The sequence below is a fragment of the Nematolebias whitei genome, chromosome 3 (genome assembly GCF_014905685.2).
Source record: "Nematolebias whitei isolate Nwh7 chromosome 3, NemWhi1, whole genome shotgun sequence".
NCBI lineage: Eukaryota > Metazoa > Chordata > Actinopteri > Cyprinodontiformes > Rivulidae > Nematolebias > Nematolebias whitei.
This window is the reverse complement of record NC_056500.1, coordinates 31,749,011-31,768,627: the sequence shown is the minus strand read 5'-3', so window position 1 is coordinate 31,768,627 and position 19,617 is coordinate 31,749,011. Positions and strand designations below refer to the sequence as shown.

At 39.5% G+C, this 19,617-nt stretch overlaps 2 protein-coding genes across 2 annotated transcripts in view; both read right to left on the bottom strand.

The window, feature by feature from the left end:
• Positions 1 to 1,012: 1,012 nt before the first annotated feature.
• On the bottom strand, positions 1,013 to 15,209 carry LOC119407467 (KICSTOR complex protein SZT2). The gene is made up of 8 exons (XM_037674293.1): positions 15,076 to 15,209; positions 12,723 to 12,850; positions 9,711 to 9,963; positions 7,186 to 7,351; positions 4,770 to 4,862; positions 4,433 to 4,511; positions 1,141 to 1,351; positions 1,013 to 1,028 (listed from the first exon to the last, which is right to left on the bottom strand). The coding sequence occupies exons 1-8, from the start codon at positions 15,207 to 15,209 to the stop codon at positions 1,013 to 1,015; spliced, it is 1,080 nt and encodes a 359-aa protein (XP_037530221.1).
• A 368-nt stretch (positions 15,210 to 15,577) lies between these two features.
• Positions 15,578 to 19,617, bottom strand: part of LOC119407466 (KICSTOR complex protein SZT2) — a 6,995-nt gene continuing 2,955 nt past the window's right edge. Inside the window, exons 5-7 of the mRNA XM_037674292.1 lie at positions 16,205 to 16,343; positions 15,629 to 15,719; positions 15,578 to 15,587 (exon numbers count right to left, since the gene is read on the bottom strand). Coding sequence (XP_037530220.1) covers positions 15,578 to 15,587; positions 15,629 to 15,719; positions 16,205 to 16,343 — 240 coding nt within the window. The remainder of the gene's footprint in view (positions 15,588 to 15,628; positions 15,720 to 16,204; positions 16,344 to 19,617) is intronic.

Here is a 19,617-nt window from a genome sequence, read left to right as displayed (position 1 = left end):
AAACACCTTAACAGTAAGAGTCTTTTGTTCCTCTAATTCACAGACGAGGCCCCTCTGTTCCCATCAGGTGTGAAAACCGGCTGGGAATCTGTTTTAAAGTTGCATTATATGGTTTTGAAAGTGGAAATCTGAGCTCCTCGGATGAGGAGCGAAACGTCTTCTGTTACAAATAAAGTCCAGTTGTTTTTGTATTGAACGCTTTTTTGAATTCATCATGTCCTGGATGACTGAGAATCTTCATCAGCACATAAAAAAAGCTAATATTACAGCCACAGAACTCTACAAAGGAATCTTTTGAATGTCAAAGCACCTTTTCTCAAAAATGGACCATATATACTCGAATAGAGATCTGGTTGTAAGTGCCCTCACATTCTGTAATGTTTCAATCACACCCTGTGGAAGTACTACATATTAAAGATTGAATCTTTCATGGGCCAAGCCCACAAAGTCAGCTTTTCTCAGTAGGGGTGAAAAATTTGCTCTCGAACCTGAGGCAGTAGGTCCTTGCTTGCAAGCAGAGAACACTGCTCCTCCCAGAGGTGAGCGTTATTGCCGTTAACCAGTGTTAGTGAGTGAGACCAGTGAAGTACAATAAGAATCACTGACAGGCCATACATTAGCTAATGTTGGTGAAATGAGGGCTATGGCCTTGTAGGGGAGTGTATCTACCCCCAGAGGTGAATTCTGATTGTGCAGGGAGAAGAACAGAGGACACATTGTTTTCCTGTGAGGCAACCAGGTCCACATATTGTTGCCCTCATCCCTGTCAGACCACCTCTGGATGGAATTTCCACTGCGCATAAAGAGGGTTCTCTCTGGAGAGACGACCTGCTCTACAGTTCAGCACTTTTGGGACATGAGGGTACATAAGTATGTGAAAATAAGCACCCTTGAAGGTGACTGATGCAAACCAATCACTAGTAAGAAGTGAAGTGGAGAGGTGTGAGTCATCATCCTACACAGATGCTTTTACAGATCCCAGAGTACTCAGATAACATGCATCTCACAACCATCATTCTTTGGCACTACTGTAGAGGAATTAAAAAAAACATGTACTCACCCAGACATGTGGGAAGTGTTTGTATGGGCATGGAACCATGGCTGCTTTTCATATTGACAGAACAGGTGATGTGAACAAACAGGGGGGGCATGTCCAGCTGTGGTACTTCAGGCTCCAGCAGGGAGTCTCCATCCAGGATGCTGAAGGAGTCCTGGTCTTGGTTGACTGTGTTGGAATCTGTCAGGGAGTGGTCTTCATCTTCTCCATGGGAGCTGGAATCTAGATGCTCCTCATATTCCACCACCAGGTCTGTGTCACTTTCTGACGTGTTGCAGCAGCCTGACATGTTGTCTAGGCACGAAAGAAAAAGTCATCATTATCATATCAGCTTCTGAAAGCGCCACTGCTTTATGTGTACATACAGCAATGAGAACCATGATGTGCAGCAGGTATCATCAGAGCTATACTATTGTTTCAAAATATCTGGACTTTAGAAGGAAATGTTCATGATAAATAAAAAATACAATTTCTTACTTTTAACACCTAAAGGCTACTAATTCATAATTGTTCTTACTTTTTTTTTTTTGCTAAAGCTCACACCAAGCCCTACATCATGGCAAGCAACTCTTGAGTGTTGAAGCAGCAACAAATTGTAGGACAACAGAATCTTATTTTTCTTCATAAAGGGTTTGCACTCTTGATAATCAAAATATCTACTTCGGCCTTTATACACAAAATAAAATTTGTCAAGAGATGAGAAGCAAGATGTATGAAATTGCGTATGCATGATGACTCAAAGCATATTCCTTCTGAAAGTCCAAATCAACTTAGAAACTAAGTGCAGGAAACTCATCCCCTGACAACCTCTATTTAAAAACATAATAGGATGGAAAACATGCATTGCATGATCTCTTCTTTGCATGATCAAATATTATGCTTAGATGCAGAAAAATTGAGAATTTCATGGAATGAGTTATAGACACTCTTAAATAAAGTACCGTAATTTCCGCCGTACACGTCGCACTGCCGTATAAGTCACATCAGTCCAAATATGGCTATTAATGTGGAAAAAAACCAAATAAGTCGCTTCACCATATACGTTGCATCTAAATGCGTCACCACTGACACGTCGTGTTTATTATGCGTCACTGCTGACAACCCAGAAATGTGGACCGAACTCGGAAATGTGAGCCAGGGTTGTGCCAAAAACTGATTGGCTACCAAATGGCGGCAGTGGGAGAGTGGACGGGAGGACTTTAACAAGAATTTAACAAGAATAACAATTAAAAACAATTATTTGTTTGCTCAAAATTATAGTAGAAATGTATCTCAGTCTAATTTTTCCTTAATAAATGCACTTTGACAGTCAAATAAGATGCATTTTTAAAAGCCAATTCATGGAAGCAGGAGCGCGCAAATGGACGACTCACTGCGTTTCATTGAAATTTAACAAGATTACCACCTAAAAACAATTATTTGTTTGTTTGAGATTATAGTAAAGGTGTGTCTCAGTTTAACATTTCCTTAATAAATGCACTTTAATGATAAAATCAGATGCATTTCAAAAGTATTCGCTGCCTCAGTGCTCCAGGAGCACATAGAGGGAGAAAATCAGGAAGGAGAAACGCTGCGCATTTCTTCTAAATTTAACAAGATAAACACATGAGACAATTATTTGTTTGTTTGACAATATAGCAAAGTTGTGTCTCAGTTGAACTTTTAGTTAATAAATGCACTTCAGTGGTCAAATTAGCTGCATTTTGCTGGGGCGGTGCAGTGAGATGAAACTGATTTCATGGTTACTCCAGGCATGATCCCAGAGCTGGACGACGGGGGCAGTCTATGGCAAGTCGATTGTGTCATTAATAGCCACTTTTACCGATTACATGACACATCGGCATGCCATACTACTCAAGTGCCATCTAGCAGCTGAAAATGGTAGTGTTCAATATTTTCCATGTCAGAATTTTTTTTATTCAACCTTTATGTAAACAGATAAATTACAGTGAGCCTTGAAAACTCATTTACAAGTGAGACGTGTTTGGACAGACAGTAAGTGGTGAAAGTGACAACATAGGTTTTGGAGGGAAAAAAAATCCTAACATGCTTTTAATCTTTGGCTGAAGATTAAAGGCATGAAAAAAAAAACCTCAGACACAAGCACTTAATGACGCCAACATTTCGGGGGGTAGGGGGGCAAGGCCGGTGAACATGTCCAGAGACACTCTCGGGGGGTGCCGAGGACGGCCAAGGACGACGTCAGATGGAATCCAAAGAGTCCTGAAATGATGACAATGTTTATTAAGCTGGGCCCATCAGATCGGTCTGTAGATTTCCTCGTTGGGAGAGGGGCTTACAGGGGCTTACATCAAGGTGTACAGAGCTTCAAGGCGAATTAAGATAAGATGGCCTGTCAAAGCCAGTCAGGGAGCCGAATTCAGATAAACATGATTGTTATGGGGACAGGCAGAACTTTACTGACTGTCTACCTTGAGTCTGTGTCGGTCCTCTCAGTTCCGAAATGTCCAAATTAAATGGCCGCGCCATTGGACCGTGCCTGAGAGTAATTCCCAGAGATCTGATCCTTCCTGCCAAAAGCATTTGAGTCTGGGTGCTTGAGGCACGAACCAAGCCATCATAAGGCAGGAAGCCTGACCAGGGCCCAAATTTGCTGCCTGCGACTTTCGTGTTTGTTGATAGACCAGGAACCAGCCAAATCCAAAAAGTAGGAAGCCAGTTATCATAAATCCAATTATATATGCGTCCTTAACATCCACGATTGACAGCAGAGATAGACACATTATCAAGTCTTCCAAGTTGATGAAATATCCAGCTGCATGCATGCCAACAGGGCAAATTGGCTCGCCTAAATCTTGTCTTCTCTTCGAAGAAATGTTATCAATTGCGTTGAGGGACCAACTGACCAAATCCATAGCTGAATTATTATTCGGAAGATTTGTAGACAAGAGGCTCTAAAGCAGTTTCACAGACAGGACAGAGCAAAGCAAAGCGGAGAGGGAGAGGAGGGGAAAGGCGTCCGCTCTTGACAAGAGCAAGTCTTGAATGAATGAATGAAAATGGTCATATCTCGGTCAAAAATTGGGTTATAAATATGGAAAAAATCCATAAATAAGTCGCTAGCATTTTGTGAAGTTATGTATACTGTATTGCACACTACATTTCACGCTAGAGGTTTAGACTAAGATTATCTTGTGTTGAGCAAATGAAAAGCTGTTTTGGTCGGACCTTGAATATTATAGTTATTCACTATTTAATGTTCTATCATGAGATGTCACACTCAAACAGTGATGTGAATAACAAAAGCACAGCAAATATGAGCAAAAACATAAGCATCTTTGCCTTCCAGTAGTAGGGTTTACTAACAGAACGAGTGTGTATCTAACTGGTTAGGACTGACTACAAGATGCTAACCTTCTTCAGTTGCCGGCTCAGCCTCTGAAAGCAGCTCTTCACTGGGTATCTTCTCTGACACTCCATCTTCTGAGTTCACCTGAGTTCAGAATACACAAAGCAGAGGTTAATTCACTGGGAACTGAGGCATGTGCTTCTCTTTACATGATGTAATCTGTTTCTACAATCCTACCTGGTTTCATATTACTTATTTAGCAAAGGATGGAGAAACTGTTTCTTCACTCACAGAGATTGTACATTGTTGAAAAGTGTTTCAAAATTTGGAATAAAAATAACAGTATAACCAAAGTATATAATATAGTGGATAAAATATATAAAAAATATAAATGAAACTCACATCTTTCTTCATCGACGGGTAACAATAAAAGAAGTAGTGTGGATTGGAGGGCACACTTTTAAAATACTGAGACAGGATGTCCATGAATTTGTTCTGTAAAGTGATCAGTTGAAAAGATAAATGAAAAAACCTTTATTTGTTTATGACATTGTCATTTTTAACCTAAGTGTAAAGCCTTTTACAGACAGTAGATACAGTACATGAATAACACATTGTGTTAGACTTCTGTTGCTCACATCTTCACTTGGATGAACGGAACAACAGGGCACACACCATTAATAACATTCACAAAGCATTTAACAGGAAAATAAAATAAATTATCAATCATACAAGAAATTAGGGTTAGGTACAGCACCTATAAAAAGTATTCACTCCCTTGTATGTTTTATTATTTTATGGCAGTCATAAATCAGTTGTGGTCAATATAAATTCATTAGCTTCTTTACAAAACTAAACACACAAAATTTCAAACTTCAATGTCAAAGTGAAATTAAATTTCTCTAAAGTAATACCAATTATTAAAAAGTATGTAATGTAAAATAAATTATATTATAAATGAATAATAACTATTCAACAAAGTCCATGCTTAATAATCCAAGTATAAAATCCAACAATGTTCAGTCAGGTCATCTGGACGGTTTCTTTTTTGTGCCGAGACATTTCGTCCATCATCCAGCAGACTTCTTCAGTCTGAGGAACCACCAAACAAAAGTGATTCTCCTCCAACAGCATACTCCAAAGTGGAAAAACCAGTTATGCTGGTGCCATGATGGCCTCTGGGACACTCCCTCTCCACCGGGGTCTGCCCTCTCCCTCGTCAACAGTCATGTCAAAGTGGTTCAAAACACCATAACAAAACAATATAATAAATATTCATTTCCTTTAGATCTTTGTGTTGCCATTTAACTTTGTAACTTTGAGCATTCATGTTGCTTAGGAGAAAAACTAGCCATCTTATGTACCTGCTTAAAAATGCTATTTAAAACAAATTTTCCATAATAGTCGTCTTTCAAACTTATCTCACTCAGAAACAAACATATTAACTTTAAAAATATTGAAATCTTTAAATGCACTTAGTAAAAAAAAAAAACAATCAAAATATTAACAAAACATTTAATGGCAATTTTCAAAAAGCACAGATAAAAAAAGCCATTTTCCCTCATCAGTAAACCCAAAATGTTTGACTTTTTTTTTTTTAATTACTGTCCAGAGTTTAGTGAAGACCCTCCAGTTCAACAGACCCTTCAGATCACGTAGACAAGAATGAGGTCTTTCATTTCACTTACTTTTCCACTAATATTAGTTTTTTTATGGACTATTGGGGTTCTTTCAGCTTCAGCTCATTAATTTTTAGGTAATTTAGGCTGGAATTTGCTTTGGTAATAGCCAAGAATGATCATCAGTAGGGATGCTCCGATCAGGTTTTGTTCTGTCGATACCGATCACGCATTGTGCTGACCATCAATACCAATCCCCGATACCAATCACATGATTTGGCTATAAAATGTTTGAATTGGTTAAGATGAGTGCTACTTGCTATGTGTTCTGTAAAAAGGGAACAATAAAATCACCTTAGTTTGGGCAAAAATGTTTTTATTTACTTTTTCAAGACAAAAATAAAAAAAAACTAGCTGGCACAATACAGCAACTATTTAGTCTAAAGGACAACTGAAAAAAATGTACATGCTATCAGCAACAGAATCTTTGACAGATTGAAAATGTTAAGGCTCTCAACAGACTAAAAAGTGCAGAAAGTCAAATAAATCTCAAAACATTGTTTAAATATATATACCGCTGGACCTCTGCATGCCGCAAAGGGATAGAATGGTTTTTATGATCAGCACTGAAAGGCATTGATCGGTATCGGCCGATCACACACTTTTTAACGGAAATAGGCCGATCACTATCGGTGGCCGATCAATCCGAACACCTCTTATCAACAACGTATCACTCTAACAACAGGTTTCAGAGTTAAAGGTTTGGGACAATGACTATGGTGAGTGAAAACATAGGATGCTACATGATAATGCAGATCAAGCACTGAATAATACTTTCCATGTTGCTCAGACAAAAATGATAAAAGAATAAAGTTATGACGGAAAAAGATTATTTATTTTATTAATATGACCCGTCAAGGTCAAGGTTTCTTTATTGTCATTCACACCTCATGTGGTACATGTGGTGGATTGAAATTGTGTACACAGGGTCCCAGTTGCATCCAACAAAAGTATAAGGCTCATCAAAAGAGTCCACACAGCAAACTGGACTTTTACAGTAGTGTGTTTTGAACAGACCAGACTGTCAAAAATCACTACAAACAGAATTCAAAGAAACTCCTTGGTAAACATTCCTGTAAATAAGTCTGAAAAGTATTTTGGATTTCAAGTAAATCATAATTTCCAGCATGAGATAGTACCTGAATGATTCTGTGCAGGTCTGGATACACTTGACACTGGGGCTGCGTTTGCAGCAAGCTCAGAGGAAACTCTGGGACCTTGGACTGACTCAGGCCTGATGGTGGTGTGGAAGTATGGAGCCTCCCCCCAGATTCAGCTTCACAGGATTCTTCCACTTCAATACTGCTAGAATCACCACAGAAACAATACTCCTGTTGACTTCCACACTCTGTGAGAACTCACTTTAAAGATTTTTTATCATTATTAAATCGCAAGCTGGCATTAATTTGAATAAAATGTATGATAACTGAGGCATGTTCAATAATCTAGGTAGATAGAGGTGCGAATCTGTGTCTGGCAAATCGATTAGATTACGATTTTTGGTGTCGCAATTCGATTCAAGAGTGACTTTTCGATTCAGGAAACATTTTTCTATTGAAATGGTAATAAATTTAGTTTCAATTATGTAACTGACACGCTGAAAAGAACAAACAACAATGTAAACAAATAGAACATTTATTTAAAACAAGAATTTTAAGCTGAAAAGAATAAACAACAATGTAAACAAATGGAACATTTATTTAAAACAATTTTATGTTCCTTACTGTATCAAATATTTTTCCATCATTTTATGTTTATACCAAAAATAGGAACAAATATAGGCGTGCATAAAATTCTGTATTAGGTTAGCTTAGTTGCCTGGATTTTTCTAAAAAAAAATAATCTAGGAACAAATAATTTGTCCATCCATCATCTTTATCCACTTCTTCCTTTTCGAGTCACAGGGGTCATGGGTGCCCATGTCCAGCCACCACTGTGTGAGAGGCGGGGGACACCTGGACAGGTCTCCAGTCCATCACAGACAAATAATTCAAAATATACAAATACAAAAGTAAACAAAGACTTCAGCCTACCATAGTACATTAACCTTAACTCAACATAAAATACAGACTTCACAGTTTTTTTTTTAACCATATTGCTCTAACATTTGTTATATTTTCAAAACTTAACCTAATATAAAATATACAAACTTTATAGTCTTAACCCTATTGATTCATATTTGGTAAATCTTTAACAAAATTTCAAAACCTGTGCAAGTCTGCACGAAAACTCTTCTGAACTGTAATTTATCAACCATAAATTATATCATTTAGAACTGGCTCCAGGCGATGTGTCTCAGCTGGCCTCTGTTCAACTTGTTAAAAAGACAAATTACATTAAGTTTGTTGCACAACTTGTCTATAAGTTTTATGATAAAAAACAGTTACCTTTGAGCTGCAGCTGGTGCATTAATCAGAGCTTCTCCCACTTTATTTTTGTATCATGGTGGCGTTGTGGGGCAGGTTTATCACTAAAATCTATTTGAAGGAATCATTTATGTTGGGTCCAGCGTATTAAAAATAAACCTAAATCCCTCAACTTCCACTGAGCTGTCTGCTTGTAAATTCTTTGTGATATAGCAGGAGATGGAGAAGGAAATCTTCGCAGCCTTTGGGGGAGCCTGGAAGTTTGTTGCAGAGTTTGCTGGTCGGCTGCTTTCGCTTTCATCTTCCATACACTTTGTTGTATTTCCGAAATACTGTACCGCAATTTTATTTTACACTTCTTGCAAACAACTGTGCTCTTGTTAAGCTCTGTCTTCCCCCGGAACATTGTAGGATCTGAAATTACTTTAAAGACGAAGGAGCGGGTTGAATTGCGCTTTCCCCCTCCTCCATGCTAGCAGACTCCATTCAGATAAAGGGAGCTGGTTAACTAGCTTGCTGTACGGTGGCTTACACGGACAAAATTCTACGGCAGCCGAGCGGACACGTAATGCGACATGCAGTACGCTCGGGAGTAGGAGCGGAAAAAATTTAAACTTAAACACAACTTAAAATCGATTTATGGGCCTTTAGAATCGATTCGGAATCGCCAGGACTAAGGATCCAGATTCTTTAAAAACCATTGTTTCCTGCACCCCTATAATTAGATAAATATAACAAGGTTAATCAGATAATCTGGACAGATTCTTCTTTGTTGAAACATTTCTTCAGTCATGACTGAATAAGTCTTTTGCTGTCTGCAATCTGCAGACCTTTCTGCAGGACACATTCTATTATTGCTCAGTGAAATGACCAGTCATAATTCACAGTTTGACACATATTTCATCTAACATTGTAGTCATGACTTTATTAGCACGAGAATTATGAATATATTTAAAAACTGTAGATAGATATCTATGCAGAGGAAGGACTTAAAAAACAAGCTGTACACCAATGTCCTCCATTGCTGAGGGATTTGAACAGTAAATGATTGTAGTTTTAGAGATGAGCGTTTCTCTGGAGTAGATTTTGACATGGCAACGCAATTTGTCACAATCAATAGGGACCTTTCTTACGCCTAGAAGCAGCTACACAGCAAAATAGAAAACAGCACGTTGTTTTGGTGCTGCACAGAAACATTCAAGACAATAAGACAAATTGAGTAGTAGCAACAAAAAAATGATGATAATCTAAAAAAATAATAATTCCACTTTTTCTGTCATTTCATTTGTGGATCTTACCTGCACATGGAGCCTAGGACTGCCTTGGTATCTGCTCGCCCATCATTTGTCTCTCCAATGCTCCTTGAAGGTTGGGGGCTCTCCCTGGAGTTTGGAGCCTTTCTGCTTTCCTTAAAAGTCCTGATGTGTCCACAGAGGGTCTGCAGGAAGGTGGTGATGTCAATCTCCTGCAGTGATTCTTCACAGTAGTCCATTGCCATCAGGACATCCTGGTAGCTGATGCTGTAGGACTGCTGCAGACTTCGGTACACACCTGAGGACCATAAAGACAAGTTTCACTTATACAATTCATCTGTGTTTTAAAACTAATCATTTCAAGTTCAGCTCTGTCTCCAACATGAAGTTTCACATTGGTTGGCACCTGCTCAGACACAATGATGCTGCCAGAGATGGAAGGGAATAAGTTTGCTCACATTACTGCAGTTAAGTAATATTTTTGTGTTCTTTTAGCTTTTTTAGTACTTTTATTAATTTAGACTTTTATTTCATTATGTTTTGATTTAAGTATTGTGCTTTGCTAAATCTGAAATCATGTTTGTTACCAAGTTACTGTAGGTGTTAAAGTGGGTGCAGTGACTGGATCTGTTTCTTACCAGCCACATGGCATAGGATCCAGTAGTAACAGATGATGACAAGACACAATGGAGGAGTTTCACTCCTAAATCAAGCCGCAGAGACTGCAAACTAGGGCTGGGCCATATCATATTCACGATAATACTAGTAAAAAAAACTTGCACGGGAAAATAAATGATATCATGATATGCTCATTTCATGGCATAAATACATCAGTGTTTCCCCTACCATTATACAAGCGGGGCTCCCTGCCCCGTTAACAGAACCAAGCGCGCCACCTACCAAACCAAACTGCCCCCCTACACACACCTGTTGGTACTGGTGTAACACTAAGCTCCCACACATAATACTAGCTAGCTCAAAAGCTAAAGACATCGCTCGCTGCCTCTTCCCTCACGCTGAACCTCCCTCCCCCCACGCTCGAAAACTGCCGGTACAAACAGCGCTCAACACCAGCAGATAGTGAGAGTGATCCTCTTAACTAGTGGAAGGTGCATGAAGTTAACTTTCCTCAAGTTAGCCATTTGGCAAAAAAAATATCTGTGCATCCAAGCCACTGCGCAGCCTCTGAAGGGTTGTCCAGCACAGGAAGGAACGTTATTACGTGTAATAGGTCTTAACTGAAGCCTGCTGCAGTGAATAGGCTTTTGTTCTTGAATAAGAATCCAAAACTTGATAAATGATCACCAGCTAGGTGGCTGTTCTGATCAGCAATCTGTTCAGGCAGCATTTCATTTGTTTTCAGCATTGTCACAAGTTTTGGAAGTTATGCCTCATTTAAAGGCAACATATGTTTTGTCGTATTTCACATTTATGCTCAACAGATCTTAAGTTTTCATTTTATTTAGGTGTTTTTTTTTTTTTTTTTTGAGAACTGCTTTCCACATCTGTTCTGCTGTGATGTAAATTTCTTCATCTTTACATGTCCACTAAGGTCTGCCTAGACCCTCGGTCAATAGGTTCATGCAGCCCAGATGTTTATGGCCATGAAGCCTTGTGTGCTACTGTATGCGTGCGTCTCTTCCATCCAATATGATTTTCACCAAAGGTACAAAAGGTCAAATAAATAATCAAACTAAGTGCAGAAGAAAAAGAAAATCAAATGCTTATTGATGAAATACTGTGTGAGGATAACTTGTCCTAACAACATCAGAATCAGAATCAGCTTTATAATCATTGTAGCAAAGCACAACGAAAATACATTTGGATCTTATATCATTCAGGGACCACGAGGATACAACTTGGTTTCTTCTTGTTGTCTTTTGAACAGAGTTAACAAATCAGTTCACCATCACTACCTATAGCTGCAGTGAAAACTGTAGACTCCTAAATAAAACACTATCTCACTGGGCTCCAATTGTAAGAGACTAATTGGGGACTCATAATAGCAGGAAGTTTTCCTTCCAGACTAACAAAATGCAGATTGTTTGCAACCAGATGGCAATGAGCCAATGTTTTGTGGAGCCAGTGTTCGAAAAGCACAACATATTTCCATGTACACAGCTTGCAATACTGCAGTACTGTGAACCTTTATCATTGAACACCTTGTACCCACTCCTAATCTACTGAAGTACCCTTAAGAAATTAATATAGGCAAATTTGCACCAGTTTTTAATAATTATTTGTTTATTTTTAGTGTGGTTTTTACATTTGGATATGTTTTCTGTCAGAGTAGAGCTCCACACAGATGAAAAATACAGTTCTTGAGCTTTTAAACTGGGCTGGAACCACCTCCGTGCTGGTGTAGATTCTCAGTCATGGTAAATAAAAATAAAAGGTAAATAAATACTGGACCTAATGACCCTCAGGACAGAGAGGAGTAAAATTAATCTATATAAATTAACTATTTAATGCAGTTTAAAGCTACATAAGATGCACACTCTACGGTTTTGAGTTTAGAAACATCCTCAAACTACATAATAGAAAACCATTTGTTTTGTTTTTAGTGTAGTTAATCAATTAAGTGTTTACATATTTAATTTATGTAAAAGAAAATATGGAACTAAAGCCACAAATTTCTTTCCTCTGACTCAAGCAGTTTTCCAGAATGTACCGGGTACCTGATGTTGAGGTAACTGAGAGCACCAGTATTGTTGTTGCTCACTGGTGCTGAATGTAGTTAAGTGAGAATAAACAGGTTTCATGTCTGTTTTTCTAAACTATAACCAGTTCAACAAAGTTCATGCTCAATCATCCAGGTATCAAATCCAACAATTCTGAGTCAGGTCATCTGGACAGTTTCTTTTTCATAGAGACATTTCACCATCAGACTGTTGAAGCCCTCCGGATAGAGGGCGAAACATCTCTATAAAAAAAAAAAACTGTCCAGATGACCTGACTGAGAATTAATGGATATAACCAGTTCAGTTTTATACTAGCTATAAAAAGATGTAATGCATGACCTCTGCCCCATGCCCAGAGTCTTAAATAGGAAATCACCTCTGACGTAGCTCTGGTGATAGTGCTCCTGCAGCAGGCTGCAATAGTTAGCCAGTTCCTTGTGTTTGTGAGGCTGAGCAAGGAGTTCTGCCCAGGGGGATGGACTGCCGCGGTCCTGAGACAAAGATCTGCCAAAGGACAAGAAGAACACAGTTGAAAAGATTGTTGTTCTGAATGAAAATACAAACCGGATTCCAAAAACGTTGGGACACTAAACAAATTGTGAATAAAAACTGAAAGCAATGATGTGGAGGTGCCAACATCTAACATTTTATTCAAAATAGAACACAAATCACAGATCAAAAGTTTAAACTGAGAGAATGTATCATTTTAAGGGAAAAATCTGTTGTTTCCAAATTTCATGGCGTCAACAAATCCCAAAAAAGTTGGGACAAGTCCATTTTTACCACTGTGTGGCATCCCCCCTTCTTCTTACAACACTCAACAGACGTCTGGGGACAGAGGAGACCAGTTTCTCAAGTTTAGAAATAGGAATGCTCTCCCATTCATGTCTAATACAGGCCTCTAACTGTTCAATCGTCTTGGGCCTTCTTTGTCGCACCTTCCTCTTTATGATGCGCCAAATGTTCTCTATAGGTGAAAGATCTGGATTTCAGGCTGGCCATTTCAGTACCTGGATCCTTCTCCTACGTAGCCATGATGTTGTGATTGCTGCAGAATGTGGTCTGGCATTATCGTGTTGAAAAATGCAGGGTCTTCCCTGAAAGAGATGACGTCTAGATGGGAGCATATGTTGTTCTAGAACCTGAACATAGTTCTCTGCATTAATGGTGCCTTTCCAGACATGCAAGCTGCCCATGCCACAAGCGCTCATGCAACCCCATACCATCAGTGATGCAGGCTTCTGAATGGAGCGTTGATAACAACTTGGGCTATCCTTGTCCTCTCTGGTCTGGATGACATGGCGTCCCAGTGTTCCATAAAGAACTTCAAATCATGACTCATCTGACCACAGAACAGTCTTCCATTTTGCCACACTCCATTTTAAATGACCCCTGGCCCAGTGCAAACGTCTGAGCTTGTGAAGCTTGATTAGAAATGGCTTCCTCTTTGCACTGTAGAGTTTCAGCTGGCAACGGCACTGGCACGGTGGATTGTGTTCACCGACAATGCTTTCTGGAAGTATTCCTGAGCCCATTCTGTTATTTCCTTGACAGTGGCATTCCTGTTTGAGGTGCGGTGACGTTTAAGGGCCCGGAGATCACGAGCATCTAGTAGAGTTTTACGGCCTTGACCCTTACGCACAGCGATTGTTCCAGATTCTCTGAATCTTTTGATGATGTTATGCAAGGTTGATGATGATAACTTAAAAGTCTTTGCTATTTTACGCTGGGTAACACCATTCTGGTATTGCTGCACTATCTTTCTGCACAACAATGGTGGAATTGGTGATCCTCTTACCATCTTGGCTTCTGAGAGACACTGACACTCTGAGAAGATCTTTTTATACCCAATCATGTTGTCAATTGACCTAATTAGTGTTAATTGGTCTTCCAGCTGTTCGTTATATGCTCAATTTCCTTTTTCCAGACACTTATTCCTACTTGTCCCAACTTTTTTGGGATTTGTTGACACTGTAAAATTTTGAATCAACATATTTTTCCTTTAAAATGTTACATTTACTCAGATTAAACTTTTGATCTGTCATCTATGTTATATTACGAATAAAATATTGATATTTGCCATCTCCACATCATTGCATTTAGTTTTTATTTACAATTTGTTTAGTGTCCCAACTTTTTTGGAATCCGGTTTGTAATTAAGGCCAAAACTCTTCACCTCAGTAACTTCAGTCTTTTTTTTTTTTTTAACAGATTCGCTTTCCTTTATAGATGGCGGGGATCACTGGTGCTCCTACCCACACCCTGGACAGGTCATCAGTCCATCACAGGGACACAGAGTCAAACTGGTCAAACAACCATTCACTCTCTCTCATTCACACCTACGAACAATTTAGAGTTACCAATCAGCCTAACATGCATGTTTTTGGTTTGTAGGAGGAAACCAGAGTACCCGGAGAAAACTCACGCATGCACAGAGAACATGCAAACTCTACCCAGAAAGGCCCCCCAGACAGGATTTGAACCAACAACCATGTTGGCCTTGTAGCTGTTTTAAGTGCTTTATAAATAAAGTGGTATGGTATGGTATCTTGCTGAGAGGCAGCAACTCAGTTGAGCCACCATGCTGCCAAAATCCATCTTTGACATTTAAAATGTATTCAAAATCTTTAACGTCTGGAATTGAGTGCTTCTAAAACATTTTAACCCCCAACCCTTCTGACGGTGAGCTCTTGACCTGAAGAAGCTCCTCCCCTGAAGACGTTCCTCACCTAAAGAAGATGTCTTTGGGCTGGCGGTTTGAATTTGGGTGGACCAGCTGCTCTTTCAGGTGCTCCCATGAGCAGTTGTAGACATAAACAGGACACCTCAAACAGCTGCTGGCGCCAGTATTGTGCTGTGACATCTGTCGGCTGAAGTTGATGTGAAAATCTGACTTCTGGGGTTCAGAGAACTGGACTCCTTCTTTATCTCCCAGACCTAGACCAGGAAGAACGTAAGACATGTTCATCAGATCATCAGTCCTTCATGTTGTGTTTAAAAGTGTGCGGCCCTGTTTCTTGAAGACACTCGGCCTATATGACTCAACTTTTAAACCAACCTAAGCTCGGTGTCCCAGCTTCTTTCTCTAACTGTCTGCTGCTCAAACTGACTGGGTCCAAGCACAGGAACTCAGCAGGTTCAGTGTGGTGTTCAGAGTCTGGTGAGAGGGAAGGGGACGTGAGCCCACCTCTGGTTGTCCTGCACAGTTTATAGGCTGAACTGTGTCCAGACTCAGACCTGTCTGGACCACTAGTGGATCCTGACAAGGAGTCTGCCTGAGACATGTTGCTGGGAGTCAGAGTGTCGTCCTCCTGGGTACTGGTAGTACTCTGAGGCTCAGTTCCCTCTGGTGGCGCCATTAGCATCAGAAGATCTGCAAAATAAACAACTTCTACATTATCCGTTTTCCAATAAGAGCATGTGTTTTTACACTAAATAAAAACAAATATTGAAGTCCTAACATTCCTTAAAAAGAATGCATATCACCCGCCTCCTCTCACGCCAGAGTTTTAGACAAAGATCAACTTCTGATGAGAAATGACAGGGCGATGTTGATCTAACTTTTAACAATAGTATGCATGTTTTCATGTAATATCATAAAATTAAAGCAAGTGAATTATAGCTCAATATTTGTTAAACTGGTTGAGTTATAATAGTAGTTTGTGTTTTTAAAGTCAGTTTGTTGTTGCATTCTTCTTAGATTGGGTTGATTCCAAAAGGTAATCGGTTGTAGATAAACATCCACTTTAAACAGTTTCAATTAAATGAGATATATTTTAGTAACAGACACATATACTGTACACAAACATTCTGCCTTCACCTACTTTGGTGGGAAACAAAATCAATCTACAGGAGTACCTGCAAAGGTAGCAGGGAGGAAGGTAAGGAGCAGCTGCTGGGAGCTGATGTACTTGGCATAACATCTCCACTGTGGGGTTAAGAAGCTCCTCTCCAACAGCAAGGGCTCTTCATCCACAAGGTCTGTATTACTGAAACTCTGTTAGCGATAAGGAGGAAAACCTGGTGCTTGTTACAGAATTTACAGGACAACATATAAGTTATTTCAAAAGACTAAGAACAGATTTGTTCATATGTCATTTTTTCAGGTCAAGAGGGGTCATGGGCTACAGGAAGCAGTGAGCACATTGCTGTAGTGCTAAGCTAATGGTGCACAATACAGACGCGCTAGCTAAAAAGCTAGAGATAGCGCTCCGATTCCCTCACGATGAGCCATCTCTACTCACCTCACCCCCACCCTCGTTGACAAAAATAACCAGAGATGAGTGCCCTGCCAAGGCAAGTAATGTATGGTAGGGGAAACACTGGAAAGTGTTCCAACAAAATTAAGTCAGGTCCTCTGGATCAGTCTGAGGAGCTACAACAAACTCAGTCTTATTTGATGATGACTGATGATTATTTGATGGTACTAAGATGTTTTCTGGAGTCTGCCCTCTCCCCCGCTGGCTCTTGAGGCAGTCATGGCCAAAGTGGTTCAAAATATCAAAGTTCATGCTCAATAATCCAGTTAGATAGCCAGCAGGGGAGAGGGCGGACTCCAGAAACCACCTTATCACAATCAAACTGGTCGACCCACTATGTAAGTTGGTATTTATAAGACTGAGTTTGTTGTGGCTCCTGGGACTTTTGAAGTCCTTTGGATAGGCAAAACGTTTCAACAAAAAGAAACTGTCCAGATAACCTGACTTAACTTTGTTGGATTTATCTACCTGGATTACTGAGCATGAATTTGATGCTGGAAAGCATCGATTATTTTATTTGGTGTGTAGTTTTACTTGGGTCTTTGTTTTACCTCACAACTTTCATAAATTTGGACAAAATAAAAAGCTACTACAATCTCTGATTTCCAATACAAGACCTACTACACCACATTTTTTAATCAAACAAAACTAAGACAAAATATTAAAACAAAGTGAAAACTGGTTCCAGCCTTGCTGCTTCCACAGTGCTCTCAAATTTATTGATTAGCATCAGTGGGACCTCCAGACAAACATACAGGTGTGTTAGCACCTTTAGCAAGAAAGACATCAGCAATGATCAAATAAAACTGAATTTTCAACAGAGGTCTCTGCTTTTCACCTTCCTGCCTCTGGGTTTTGAGATGTTTTTTATTTGTTTATGTTTGTCTTTGGGCAGCACGGTGGAGCAACTGGTAGAGCTGCTGCCTCTCAGTGAGCAGGTCCTTGGTTCAAACCCGGTCCAGGGGCCTTTCTGGGTGGAGTTTGCATGTTCTCTCCGTGCATGCGTGGGTTTTCTCCGGGTACTCCGGTTTCATCCCACAGACCAAAAACATTCAAGTTAGGCTAATTGGTAACTCTAAATTGGCCCTAGGTGTGAGTGAGAGAGTGAATGGTTGTTTGTCTCGTTTGTCTCTATGTGGCCCTGTGATGGACTGGAGACCCATCCAGGGTGTACCCCGCCCCTCGCACAGTGATTGCTGGACATGGGCACCAGCGACCCCCATGACCCAAAATGGAATAAGCGGGTAAAGATAATGGATGGATGTTAGTCTTTAATAGCTAGAGATGATAAGGCAACTGGAGATAATTTTATATTTTAATTCAATTCAGTTTATTTATATAGCGCCAAATCACAACAGAGGCTGTCTCAGGGCACTGTATTTTATGGTGTCGTAAAGCACTGGAGAGATATACAGTAACCTGGCTATAAGCCTTTTACTGACCTTCTTTTTTCTTTGGTTTTATTTGAACAAATGCTATTTAATAATCTGAAGGAATATTATTTGTACTAGAAAAGTTCCGGGACAAACTTTGATGGGGACTGCCACCTGGTGTGTGATTTGGTCTCCCCATAATCTGAATTTTATGTTTTGGGGATTTCTTTAGACAACAAACATACCAGATTTTGGCTATAAATGTCTAGAAATGACTGTTACAACTATTTATTTTTTTTACAATGGTTTCAAAAAGCTTATTGGTACATATAGATATTTTTCAAACAGTATTTTTTGTACGTTTCTTGTACCTACCTTAACTACAGTGCCTTGCAAAAGTATTCGGCCCCCTTGAACTTTTCAACCTTTTGACAAATTTCAGGCTTCAAACATAAAGATATAAAATTTTAATTTTTTGTGAAGAATCAACAACAAGTGGGACACAATCGTGAAGTGGAATGAAATTTATTGGATGTGTCAAACTTTTTTAACAAATAAAAAACTGAAAAGTGGGGCGTGCAATATTATTGGGCCCCTTTATTTTCAGTGCAGCAAACTCACTCCAGAAGTTCAGTGAGGATCTATGAATGATCCAATGTTGTCCCAAATGACTGATGATGATAAATAGAATCCACCTGTGTGTAATCAAGTCTCTGTATAAATGCACCCGCTCTGTGATAGTCTCAGGGTTCTGTTCAAAGCGCAGAGAGCATCATGAAGACCAAGGAACACACCAGGCAGGTCTGAGATACTGTTGTGGAAAAGTTTAAAGCCGGATTTGGATACAAAAAGATTTCTCAAGCTTTAAGCATTCCAAGGAGCACTGTGCAAGCAATCATACTGAAATGGAAGGAGTATCAGACCACTGCAAATCTACCAAGACCTGGCCGTCCCTCTAAACTTTCATCTCGAACAAGGAGAAGACTGATCAGAGATGCAGCCAAGAGGCCCATGATCACTCTGGATGAACTGCAGAGATCTACAGCTGAGGTGAGAGAGTCTGTCCATAGGACAACAATCAGTTGTACACTGCACAAATCTGGCCTTTATGGAAGAGTGGCAAGAAGAAAGACATTTCTCAAAGATATTCATAAAAAGTGTTGTTTAAAGTTTGTCACAAGCACCTGGGAGACACACCAAACATGTGGAAAAAGGTGCTCTGGTCAGATGAAACCAAAATCGAACTGTTTGGCCACAATGCAAAACAATATATTTGGCGTAAAAGCAACACAGCTCATCACCCTGAACACACCATCCCCACTGTCAAACATGGTGGTGGCAGCATCATGGTTTGGGCCTGCTTTTCTTCAGCAGGGACAGGGAAGATGGTCAGAATTGATGGGAAGATGGATGGGGCCAAATACAGGACCATTCTGGAAGAAAACCTGTTTGAGTCTGCAAGAGGTCTGAGACTGGGACGGAGATTTATCTTCCAACAAGACAATGATCCAAAACATAAAGCCAGATCTACAATGGAATGGTTCACAAATAAACACATATATATATACAAACACACACATATATATTGTGTGTATATATATATATATATATATATATATATATATATATATATATATAT

What these genes read in the sequence shown, in the direction of transcription:
- LOC119407467 (XM_037674293.1), bottom strand. Translation starts at nt 15,209, where the DNA reads ATGTCACAGCACAATACTGGCGCCAGCAGCTGTTTGAGGTGTCCTGTT. An exon ending in TCACCAGAGCTACGTCAGAG is followed by an intron (nt 9,964 to 12,722) that starts GTGATTTCCTAT and finishes TATGGTCCTCAG; the next exon opens with GTGTGTACCGAAGTCTGCAG. An exon ending in TGAGCCGGCAACTGAAGAAG is followed by an intron (nt 1,352 to 4,432) that starts GTTAGCATCTTG and finishes TTTCGTGCCTAG; the next exon opens with ACAACATGTCAGGCTGCTGC.